Genomic DNA, 13,418 nt, shown 5'->3' with positions numbered 1-13,418 from the left:
GAATTTTGATATCAATAGCTACATCAAAAGAATCGCATTTTAATGCTGATTTTAAATATATAAGTTTCATCAAGTTTAGTCTTACCCATCAAAAGTTACGAGCCTGGGAAAATTTTCCTTATTTAGGAAAATAGGGGGAAACACCCCCTAAAAGTCGTAGGATCTTAACGAAAATGACACCATCAGATTCAGCGTATCAGAGAACCCTACTGTAGAAGTTTCAAGCTCCTATCTACAAAAATGTGGAATTTTGCATTTTTTGCCAGAAGACAAATCACGGGTGCGTGTTTATTTGTTGTTTTTTTTTTTTGTTTTTTTTTGTTTTTGTTTTTTCCCAGGGGTCATCGTATCGAACAAGTGGTCCTAGAATGTCGCAAGAGGGCTCATTCTAACGGAAATGAAAAGTTCTAGTGCCCTTTTAAAGTGACCAAAAAAATTGGAGGGCATCTAGGCCCCCTCCCACGCCCATTTTTTTCCCAAAGTCAACAGATCAAAATTTTGAGATAGCCATTTTGTTCAGCATAGTCGAAAATCATAATAACTATGTATTTGGGGGTGACTTACTCCCCCACAGTTCCTGGGGGAGGGGCTGCAAGTTAAAAACTTCAACCAGTTTTTACATATAATAATGGTTATTGGGAAGTGTACAGACGTTTTCAGGGGGATTTTTTTGGTTTTGGGGGTAGGGTTGAGGGAGGGGGCTATGTGGGAGGATCTTTCCTTGGAGAAATATGCCATGAGGAAAAAATTCAATGAAAAGGGCGCAGGATGAATCTGGTCACGTTAGAAAAAACGTCAAATTCAGAGCTTAATATACAATGCTGGGTGTTCGGAGCCTCTCTATTATGGAGTATAATTTGAAAATAACACAAAGTTTGACTCTTTGCCACAATTCTACTTTTTAAAACAATTAAAAACTTTAGCGTAAAGAGCGAGGGACTGCGGAGGGGACAACCCATGTCATATACGGAGTAATTTCTGTTCGTTTTAAGTTTTAATGTCGCTCCTTACTTTCAGTTAAAAAAACTAGTTTTTTTTATTTAATTAGTTTACAAGTACAGCCTGCGTCTGGCTCTAGGAGCGCTTTGACAGTTTACAGTCACTGCTTACTTGACAGTTTACACTGTTTGACAGTTTAAAGTTTGACAGTTCACATTGCTCACTTATGCTTCAGAATAAACCAAAAAGTTATCTTCAAGAGATTTATCATTATTGTCGTAACTATTACGTTGTAATTTTATTAAAATTTACAAAATTGTCAGAAGAACTCAAATGGAGACTCTGATTTTTGAGATCTGGAGACATTTCCTATCAAATTACCCCTTCTAAAGTTAAAACGAGTACCCCTTTCATAAAAACATTTTATGCCCTGTGGCATAACTTACAATCTTTGCCCCTAGACTCTGGGGGATTCTGTCAACCCCAAAGGCCTTACTATATGATATTTTTGGACAAAGGGCTATCTCAAAATTTCTATCAGATACATTTGCGAAAAATACGACGTGGGGGGGTGGCTGCCCTCCAATCACTTTGACTCATAAAAATGGCAATAGAACATCTGATTAGGTTCCAATCAAATGAGCAAATTACGGAGTTTTATGACCACCTTTTCCGTAAAAAGACTTATATGTCCTCGGGGCATAGCTTACAACCTTTGTGCTGAGGGCTGTGGGGGGGGGGGTTCTTTCATCATCAAAGACATAATTTCCAGGCATTTCCGCTACACTGAATAAAATCGCTATCCAAATGGCAATGTCAAAATTTCTCATCAGATGCATTTCGGGAAAACACGAGGTATGGGAGGGTTGTCCACCCTCTGATCACTCGGAATCTTAAAAAAGGGCACTAGAACTTCTGATTACCAATCCAATGAGGCCTCTTCGAAGTTTGTACGATCACCCTTTTTATATAAACCTTATATGACCCCAGGCATAATCTACAACCCTTGCCTTGAGGGCTGTTGGGGGGGGCGGGCTTTCATCCTCAAAGACATAATTTCCGGATCTTTCAACTTTGTTGAACAAAATGGTTATCTCAAAGTTTTGATTGAACGTGTTTGGGGAAATGGTGGGCGTGGGAGGGGAGTATGTTGCCCTCCAGTCACTTTCGACTGTTAGAAAGGGTACTAGCCCTTTTAATTTCCAATCGAATGAGTCCTTTTCGAAGCTTCTACGACAACAAATGGCTACCTCAATTTCCCGTTCTATCAATTTCTATCAGATGCATTTCGGGAAAATACGAGTTGTGGGGAGGAAGGTTATCCGCCCTCCGATCACTTTGAATCTCAAAAAGGGCGATATAAATTCTGACCACCAATGCAATTAGCCACTTCACAAGTTTCTACTACCACCCTTTCTGTAAAAATATTTTTTGCCCCAGGGCAAAACTTACAACCCATGCCTTGAGGACTCTGGGGGAGCAGCCAGATTTTTTAACTACGTTGAACAAAATGGATATCCACAAATTTTGATTGGATGTATTTTGGGAAATAATGAGCGGGGGGCAATTAGCTGCCCTCCAATCACTTTGGACTATTAAAAGCAGTACTAGCCCTTTAAATTTCCAATCGAATGAGCCCCATTTTTTAAGTTTCCACGACATTTCCTTCGATACAAAGTAACCTGGTCTAAGAAAAAAAAATCCCATTTTACTCAAATTGCTCTTTATTTAGGCAGCGCTTTTGCGCTGCCTATGATAGTTTTAGACCTGGGGATCAATTACAGTTGTCATTTAGCTTATTTAACGAATTCTCTTCCCTCATTCCCTCTGTCTCTGTTTTTCCTTTCTCCGTGTTTGTAAGTAAATGTTTTACACCTTATGTGTTTAAATGTTTCATATCAACTTTGATATCAAGATTTGGTAGCATAATCCCTCTCCTTAAAGGCCATGAAGCCTTTATCGAGTTTTCAGTTTGCCCTATTGAATATCTTCTGTTATTTTTTTAGTTGAAATATATCTTATCTTACTCCCAATCCTCTAGGATCACTAGTTCGGTGTGATTACCCCTGGGAAAACCAAACAAACAAATAAAAAGCATTCATTATCTTTCTTCTGGTAAAAATACAAAATTCCATTTGTATATAGGAGCTTGAACCTCTACAGTACAGTTTCCTGATATTCTGAATCTGAGGGTGTAATTTTCAGTAAAATTGCTCCTTACTTACAGTTCGCTACTACGAACTGTTTAATAAATACGAACGAACGTTAATTTTTTAATGCTCTAAATGCAAAAAAAGTTGCTTATCTGATAGATATAATTTTACAAAGGGGGGGGAGAAAATAGCTTAAAAATTGCGTGTTGAGTTCTAGATCCGCAAAATTTAACTTGTGGGTCCTTGCAACCAATTCGATGGCAAAACATCCTACTTTCCCCACCCCTACGTTCTAGTTTTGGCTCACTGTATCTAAGAGTAAGCGAGGTCCTTAGAATGTAAACCCAACCGTCGAAGGGGAGAAAAAAAATAACTGAATTTTGTCTTATTTTCTTTTTAGGATGACATTTTGGTTGATTTTTTGAAAGCCGACCCACCTGCAGGTTTCAAATCTGAGGAATCTACCAATTCTACAATGCAAAATCCTCTAGATAAGACTCACCTCAGTGACACTCGTCTTATATTCGAAGTTGTTCGAGATGCAGTTCTGGCTGGTATAGTACCCATAACTTATTTTTAATCAGTTTAATGATGAGACTAATTATTAAAATTGCAATATTGAAGCCAATATTTATTACCAGATATTACATATTGTAATAAATATAAATATTTATTACCAGGATAGATACCAGACAATATTGAAAAAACATTGGAAGCAGGTAAACAGCCATCAGGCATCAACAGCAATAATGGGGGTCGACCAGGTAGCAGAAAAGAGACCTAAATAGTTGATTTTTCTTGCTGCAAATACCTTAAGAAATCTCTCTAGGCAAAATGGGAGAAAAACTGCATTGAGCATACCAAAGCATATACTGTGTATAATCTACTATAAGTCAATGCATGTGGTTTGAGTTTTGCTTCATCGTTTATTCTAATTTCTGTTCGTTTCAAGTTTAGTTTCTTCGTTCATAGTAATTTCTACTCTTTCTTTTTTTACCTCAAATATGGGCATAGACTTGTCACTGATTGTGACTTTGCTGCTGACATGCCGCTAGATGCCACAAGTCACAGATACTCATAGCTCTGAAAAAACTTCTGAAAGAAGGTGCCAAGACCAGATTAACCATTAACTGGAAGAAGACGAACATCATGGTAGTGAAGCCGAAGTCTGATGCTGTCAATTCTATTTACTTGGTTGCCGGGAACTAAATCGAAGTGGTTGACCATTTCACTTATCTTGGTTCTATCACATCATCGGACGGCTGTATCGACCATGAAGCTGTTTCCCGCGTGGCTAAGGCTTCTGCCGTTTTTGGTAGACTGAGCCATGTTTGGAAGAAGTTAATGATCAAACGAGCATGAAATAAAGAAACTTGGAGCGTAAGTCAGTTCGATCCTGCTTTCCAGAGCTGAAACTTGGTCTGCGACTGCCGCTGCCCAAAGCCGTCTCGACACTCTTCAATCTAAGTAGCTTCGGACAATTGAGGGAATTCGAAGGGTAGAATTTCTCAGAAATGGCCGCCTACGAAGTATGACTTCCCAGTCGCCCTTGTTACACGAGATTGCCCAGTGGACACTTTGCTGGTTTGGACATGTTTTGTGACTGCCTTCCGGCCTTCTAACTCGGATTCGTTGCAACTTCGAACCAATTAGAAGCGGCTGGAAGCTTCTATACACCAAAATAAAATACTTTTACCATTGCATGATTGGTACATAAAATCAAAACGGGCTATTTAATTTCTGTTTCATTTTCTACAAACCTGTGTAGTTATTCAATTTAGAGTCAAGTCGCATTTATTTTCTTCCTTTCAATAAAATTTCCTTTCCCTTTACTTTTCCTGCCAAAACTTCCAACAAGTTATTCCATGTGTGAATATTTGAAGGGGTGTAAGGAACGCAGAATTTTGATGGAATTTTTGAAGGACCTTAGCCGAGTTTAATCTTACCCAGGGGTGTAATTTCGTCAAAATCGTGGGGGGGGGGGCAAAGTTGGAGCCAATATTCCCAAATCAAGTGAAAATGACAGTAAAAACTAAAAAATAAGCCATTTGGTACCATAAAGGTGCAATTTATTACTTTAAAAGTAGTATAAAGGTACTTTACAGTATTATTTAAAGGTAACTTATAGTAATATTAAGGTGAATATACTAAAAAACTGATCTGTATTATGTAGGTATATCCTAGTTTTGACAAGACTTTGGAAGAAACTAAATTTCAGCTGGGGAGGCAAACTGGATTCTAGGGGGGAGGGTCAAACCCAGGTCTGAGAGGGGTAGCTGTCCCCCTGCCCCATAGCAGGTTACGCCCTTTACCCCTTCAGGAAGTTGTTTTACTGAGATATTTTATCTTTTTACTGAGATCTTGATCTTTTAGTTCGGCAGAAAAGTAGAACACTAACTCAATCAAAGAATTGGATCTTAATTTATTCTTATTTTAAAATATTATAATATAATATTAATAACTTAATTTAATCTTTTCTTTCAGCTACCTGCCTCTACTGCCTTTTGGTGGTCTACAGTTTTTACCGGAAGCTTGACTATGTAGCCCCTGAACAGAAGCCAGACGTGTAATTTCTCCCTCTTTTTTTGTACATATGATTTTATTCTTTTTATAAGTTCTGAATTATAAAATAAATATTTCAATATTAGTTTATCGTGTTCGTGCCTGTATCCTGGTAGTTTTAAATGAAACTAAACTGAATACAAAGGTTTCGAGTCTGTTGCGTTACGTATGGATTTGGTCATGAATAAATGCTTAGTCCAAGTGCCAGTTCAAAATATAATCGAATATAATTTTACCAGCCTATTTTCTATCTTATACTGTAGGGTTTGAGAGGGGACCAGAGCAATACTGGTGCTTTCACTCCCCTACCTACGTAAAACAACTTATGCAAATAACGACTTATAGGCTATTTTCGTAAAGCCTAAAGAAATTGTTCTTCGAGAAACCTCACACTTGGAGTTCCTTGGAGTCTTTATTACTGAATTACCACCTCAGGTTGTCATACTCCGTGTTAGGCTAGGGAAAGGGTACCCCAAATGTATATCCGAACGCTTTGTGACTCCCCATAATTCCAAATAACTAAAACGTCATCCATACATCCGCCCCAAAATTTAGATGTTAAAAAATATGTTTCAATAGCTTAAGTTCTGCATACTTTATATAAATATTTGCTAACAGCGGACTTAAGGGCCCTCGCATTGCTAATCCTCTAATTTGAAGGTAAAAATTATCTCTGAACTTGAAATAATTAGTACACCTGCTAGTTATTTTAACTAAATTTAATATAGTTTGTATCTTAATTCCCGCAGATAATACTTCTATCTCATTTTTATGTTCATCAAGTTTTTTGGCTAAAACATAGACAGATTTATCGAAAGATGTATACGTATACATTGATTTTATATCAAAACTATAAAGTTGGATTCATTTGATATTTCAATATTTACAAGTTACCGTTTCTGGATATTTGGATCCATAGAAATAATAATGAACTAGCTTTTTTCAATTTACCGTAAACCGACTAACAACAATCGTTACTTGTCTTTCGCATCAAATCATCCGATCCAAGTAAAAAGGGTGGTAGTTATTTCTTTTTGTTGATTGGGTTAAAATTAGCATCACCAGGATACATGAGTAGTGAATTAATTTTTATTAAGAAGATTCTAATAGGAAATGGATATCCGAAAAAATGATTTCTCAAATAATTTAAAAAAGGAAAAAAAATTAATGGAACCTGTAATATTAGAAGAAGATGAATTAAGGAGAGAATTAAAAAAAAACACAATATAAAAACAGCATTTAAATCAGGACAAACTATAAGCTCTTTGCTAAATAATGGAAAAGACATAGCTCCAAGAAACATACAAAATGGGGTATAAAAAATTACATGCCCTTGTGGTAAATTTACATAGGTAGAACACAGCAGAATTTAGAAAATAGGCTACGGCAACGCAAAAATGTCATAGATTGCTCGCTAAAACATAATAAAAAATCTGAAACATCTGAATCAGCTATAGCAGAACACATGTATAATTTTCCTCATCACAGTATTTTATTTGATCAGATAAAAATTGTAGATATGTCTTTAGGACTTTTGCAAAGTTTCAGAGAAATTATAGAAATGAAAAAATTATCTATGGGGGTATTAGTATTAATAGAGATGAAGGGGATTTTAAGATAAATACAATTTATAATATTTTAATTAAGGACGAGGTAAAAACTTCAATGAGTAGTGATTTACATAATTGTCATGAAACAAGTGATAACCTTGCGAACAAAAGTCAGAATGAGGTCAATGCTGCGAAGAGTCAAGGGACTGCAGCTAAACTAGCAAACAAAATAAATCCATTTAATATTTAATTCATAGAATTGTTGATTAACCTGTAAGATTTATTTAGGGGTGATGGACCTGGGGTTTGGTGACCTTCTTTTACTTGTGCATATAAATATAGTCTTCATTTTCAATAGATTCTCATTTATACACTGATTGTTCAAATAGTTTCTAATTGATCAGATAGATTCTCATTTATACACTGATTGTACAGAGGAGAGTGACCCATGGTTTCACAATGGACATTTGGCTAACTTCACTCGAAAAGGTAATTGAAGACGTGCCTTAAGACCCTACTAGCTAAACTCTTTTGTAGTAAGAGTTTTATGGGCATTAATTCAGAAATAGTATTTTTTTTATAAATAAAAGAAGTGAAGAAATATTTTGAAAAGAGCAAAAACAAAGTTGCATCATGACTTAAGCTTAAGATGTAAAAAATTACTATAAACGTAACAAATTAAACCCCGTAACAAATAAAATTAAAATAAATAATTGCGTGAAATCAAATGTGGAATTCAAATGTTGCAGCAAGAAGATAAATGGTGCTGTATATAAAGCTGAGCTTGATGCCACACTTGACAAAATTAAGATCCCTTTCCAGCAGCTGCAACAATCGTCAGAACTCACCGAGTCGGAGAAAAAAAAATCTAATCAACATTTACTGTAGTGAACTCACACATGCAATGCGTTTTTCCGCTCATGTCCGTAAAGTTTGTCCGGGCTTAGAAATACCTCGGTGGTTGATAAATCCGGCTTTACAGCAAAGTTGAAAAACTTCAGTTTTGGCACCAAATATGGAATGATTGCGACTGGGCAAAATCTGGTGCCGTTAATGACACAAGGTAATATACCAAACGTAATTTTGCTAAAGTGTCTTGCCAATCCGAAAGCAGAAATTATTGACTGCAGGAGCGCGCGTCTCACAACTAACCCAAATCTAATTTGGAGACTCATCAAGGGAAAAAGTCAAAAGGTGTCGCTTCAGAGCTTCCATGTAAGAGTGACTGGATTAATTATTTCACCAGCGAGTTTTCTCCACCTGATCCAGTGTTAGAAACCCACTATGAATTTCTAATTGTGGATATGCTAGTGCAAAGGTCACCAGCCTTTAGACGTTCACGGACCACTAAATTTATCGTTTTTTTATTTTGTGGACCACTAAAATGGATTTGGAAAAGAAAGGTGATGTAAATACATCCATACTAACCAGAAAATACATAACCAGAAAAAAACAACATTTTTAGTGTAATGGTTGCTCTTGTATATTTGACATCACGATGTGGAGACTCAATTTCAATTATGTTACTGCAAGAAGAAGAGCTTCATTGACCTCAAGCCGAGAGTGGTTCCAAGCTTTAATTACTGTCATAGATGAATTTTTTTTCACATGAATATGCAGTTGAAAGTTGAATCAAAATTTTCATAGCTTTCTCACTCAGTAATGCGTATTCATTTTTGAAAGAGACCCAAAAATGAGCTATTGAAAAAGAGGACAGCATTTTAACTTGAGACTAGGATCACAAGAAGGACCAATGAGGCTTTTCGTTTCCTTTACGCTTAATCTGTCCCCTTTGATGATAGATACAAGTGAATCTATTATCCACATGTTTCAACGTCTGGGACCTTCTTTCCTTTGGTAATTAAATAAAAAAAACAAGATTTTTTAACTGAAAGTAAGGGGCGACATTAAAGCTTAAAACGAACAAAAATTACTTCGTATATGAAAGGGGCTGCTTCGTCATTAAACGAAATTGCGAAATCAAATAGTCTCTCTGGTAAAGAAAGCCAAAACTCGGTATGGTCGTGAAACCATGCCCTCCCAATTACTTACTTCAGACCCCAAAAAGTGGCACAACGCTGTGAAAAAGGTGGCCGGCCAAGCTTTTGACAGCAGTGTAAAGATCAGCAATGATGGCGTTGGTTAAAGTCTCCTCCTATAATAAAAGCAGGGCTACTGTATATACTTCTCAGGTGATCAATAGTCGTTTGGAGGTGGAAAACCAAGTCACCCCGATTTCTGGCACTTTCCGGGTAATATACTGAAGCGACTATAATACGAGAAAAGCGCCGGGGAAGAGATTTAGGTTTGCAAATAGCCCAGATTACTTCATGAGCTGGATCAAATAATTCCGGTAATAATTTGCAAGGGATGTCTTTCCGTATGTACAAGGCAACACCTCCACCTAGTCTATGCTCACCTCGATCAGCACGTGTGCTCAGGAAAATTTCGTAGCCTGCCATATGACCTGACAACCTATCAAGATTCCAAGTTTCTGTAACTGCGATAACTGGGATGCTATTTTGACGGACGATAACTTCAAATTCTTCCATTTTGTTACACAATGACTGGCAGTTTATAACGAGAAAATTCGGCATTCTATTTTTCGAATTAAAAGTCACTGACCTTAAAAGAGGGGGAGGCAGATCACTACTAGTCGAACATACCGGAGCTTGATTGAAGGGAATAAGAGATGGCATATTGGCATTTAGTGGCTACAAGTGACTGTGCCAACCGCGTTTGCCACAGTGGTATTTTCTTTCGATAATCGTCTATCTTTCCTCGTAATATAAACACGCCCTTAAATTGTCATTGCAAAGATATGTTTAGCTCATTTAGCACATATCTGCCACGTATGCCAGCTTGGCTACCGTGGCATCACCGCTCATCACCTGATACCCACTCATCACCTGAAAAAAGTCCTTGATACAAATACAGAAGAGAGAATAATGAGACTTTTTCCCCAAGACAGTGAATGAACAAAACTTATTTGAATATTTCGGTCCTATATCTAAGGGCCGTCTTTGGCAAAGAAAATAATAAACAATAACACACTTACAATAAAAGTTCTTGGTTAAAAATCCATTTTTTTTAAATAGCCTAGGCATCATTGCTTCTGAACGAAAAGTTCAGCCAAGACTGTGTGATAAAAGGTAATATTTTACAAGCTAAAAAGGTTCATTCATTTCACTAACTGCATTTATTAAAAACTGGAATAATTTATTATTGCCATGTTTGCCTTCTCTGCAGCTAATCTTGTAGTTCTTTTGGGATTGGGCTTCTTTTTATTGGTTCCTATTTTTGTTTTATTTTGAATTACATTATTTTCTATAACTAATTTTGTGTACATTGGGTTGAGTGTGTATTCACCAAGTCTTTATTTAAGGATATATAATTATTTAAGTTTCGTTTGATTTCAATTGCCTCGCGGACAGTTTGTTTGATTCCTAGGTCATCGCTAATTAGAATTGTTTCATCAAATAGAACATAATGGTTTGGATTTTCAAAAATATGATTTCTTAAAGCTGAATCGAAAGATATGGAGCTATTTTTAGATTATAATGCTCTTTCAATATTTTCTTGTGTTGCTGTAATCTTGTTCCTAAATTTTGGTGGGTTCGACCAATGTAATAATTTGCATAACTACATAGTATTTGGTACACCCCTCTTAGACGAGTAACTGGGGTTTTATCCTTACCAGAATTGAGAAGATTCATTACACTTAAATTACCTGTGAAGACAACACGCAAATTATTTTTTAAACACTTTTTTTCAGTGTGAAGGCTTTTTTTAAGGGCTGAAGACGACCCTTAGATATAGGGCCGAAATATTCAAATAGGTTTTGTTCATTCACTGTCTAGGAAAAAAAGTCTTCATTATTTTCTCTTCTGTATTTGTATTGTGGAAAGACATTGTGGTCTTCGTCATTATTTAAAAGTCCTTCAAAATTCTGAATATTTTGCCATTGAAACAAATTTCTTCGCGCTAGACGAACGGTTGTCTCAATATTTTACCCCTTTATAGTTATGTTACCTCAGAGTGAAGAAGAAGGTGAGTGTACTTGGTACCCATTTCTACGCAGAGCATTTCAAACATCCAAGAATTCATACCGTTATATATAATTTCAGTCACAGGTTTTAGTGCACTGGATAATACTTTGTTTATTCCTGGGACATTTTTTTTACCACAAGCTGTTCACGATGTACAATGCAATGGATAGACAAAATGTCTGGGTGACTAACCCTTGCAACAACTCCTGAGCAATTTCCAGTGATGTTTGTTGCACGGTCTGTATAAATACCAATACCTTTTTCCCCATAAATTTTTATTCTTCAAGAAATAGCTGTCAAGGGCTTTAAAATCTCAAAGCTAGTTACTCTGCCCTGCAAGTCCAGCGGGAAAAAAGGTTCTTCTTATATGTCTCCTTGAAATTCAACCCTTCAAGACAAAAGACAGTTTTTTGTTAATGACGTCTATAGACCCATCAAGTAGAACTGCATAAAATGGTACATTTTTTCCATTGTTATGACTTGATTTTCCATACCTCCAGCAATTTCTTCAATTCTGCTCCTGAAAGTGTTAGCAAACAAAGGAATCAACTTCAGTCTTTGGATAGCCTGTTTTCCCAAAACAGCTCCACAGCCTTGTAATATGCCAGGTTTGATTAAGTCTTTTCTAATTGTATATGGCTTTTTATTCTTTTCAGTTCAGAGTGCTATCAAGTAGGAAGCCATTAATGGGTACTTACCTTCAGTAACCATATTATTTTTTAAAGCCCCTATTTGCTTTTCCTACCTTCGTACGCTCTTTGAAAATATTCAAGTGGTTTGTCAAATAAATCAGGGTGTTTTAATTTCAAGTGAATCTTAAGTTTCGACGGCTTCACAGCACCATTTGAGCCCGTGGGGCTCAAGGACTAATGCGCTTTGCTCTATAGGTAATGTTACCTGTAAGTAAGGCCACTTTACGCATTTTTATTATCGTTGGAGTGAGATTTTAGAAAGCTGAAAAATAGATGCGCTTCTCTAATAATGACAAAGAAACAATATCCGATCATCAGAATCTTGCTATATGCAGTAATACGTACTTTAGAGCACTTGGAACGAAACTAAATATTTGCCCAGCAATTATTTCAGAATTCAGGAATACAGTTCATGTGGTCCGAAGCTTAATTGTAAGATTGCATATTGTGGTTTTCATTTGTCTTTTTCTAGTCATTCCGTTCAAATTACCCTGGATATCTATCGTTGTGATAGATTGTCTTAATGCTCTGTTGCACAAGGAAAAACATTTAAATTGTGTAGGATAGGAAAATTCCAGTACCTAATATATCAAAAGTCCTAAACTAGCCGGGCAAGTGTTTTTCCACTAGAAAATCACCACCTATCTTTGAACTCCAATTATACAGCCCTGTTTGTTTTTTTTGCTCCCCTTAGCTTGTATCCAGTTCCTGATTACTGTTTAAATTTCATTTCGTCTGTTACTCATTTCTTGTCAATATTGCTGAGGGGTCATATAAGTCATTGTTGCTTACACATATTAACCTTGTTGCTACTTATTTTTCTCTGGGTATACAATGTTTAATTTGGTATAAGCCTTGAGAAGGACCTATAGAGAAGAAAACATGTTACAAAAATAAGTGATTCTTTACAATTTGCATAATAGTTATAGCTGACACAGTTTACATACAGCCCTGCAATATTTTACCCCTAACCCTCCTTATATAAAAACATATATTTGAAATTACATTCTGCCAATTTATTTTGCAACAGGTACACAGGTACCATGTACCTATTATTCTGCACCAGTTTAACAGGTACCCATGTAAATGTTAATTGAATCAACTGAGACAAAACAAGAACTGGAAAAACAAGTGACCACAGTGATCATAGTGACCACAATATCAAACAGTTCGTGGTAACGAACTATAGTAAGGAGCGACCCGGCTCAATAGTAACCAAAACTCTACAAAATTGAATTTTGATATCAATAGCTACATCAAAAGAATCGCATTTTTATGCTGATTTTAAATATATAAGTTTCATCAAGTTTAGTCTTACCCATCAAAAGTTACGAGCCTGAGAAAATTTGCCTTATTTAGGAAAATAGGGGGAAACACCCCCTAAAAGTCGTAGGATCTTAACGACACCATCAGATTCAAAGTATCAGAGAACCCTACTGTAGAAGTTTCAAGCTCCTATCTACAAAAATGTGG

At 36.3% G+C, this 13,418-nt stretch overlaps 1 protein-coding gene across 1 annotated transcript in view; it reads left to right on the top strand.

Annotated features, from left to right (window-relative positions):
• Positions 1-5,739, top strand: part of LOC136034144 (uncharacterized) — a 35,572-nt gene extending 29,833 nt beyond the window's left edge. The window contains exons 5-6 of the mRNA XM_065715326.1: positions 3,493-3,646; positions 5,577-5,739. Of these exons, the coding sequence (XP_065571398.1) occupies positions 3,493-3,646; positions 5,577-5,662 (240 nt within the window). The 3' untranslated portion in view covers positions 5,663-5,739. The remainder of the gene's footprint in view (positions 1-3,492; positions 3,647-5,576) is intronic.
• The last annotated feature ends 7,679 nt before the right edge of the window (positions 5,740-13,418 follow it).

This window comes from Artemia franciscana, chromosome 12 (genome assembly GCF_032884065.1).
Source record: "Artemia franciscana chromosome 12, ASM3288406v1, whole genome shotgun sequence".
In the NCBI taxonomy this organism is placed as follows: domain Eukaryota; kingdom Metazoa; phylum Arthropoda; class Branchiopoda; order Anostraca; family Artemiidae; genus Artemia; species Artemia franciscana.
Note: the sequence above shows the minus strand (reverse complement) of the source record. Positions and strands in the feature narration are given on the sequence as shown.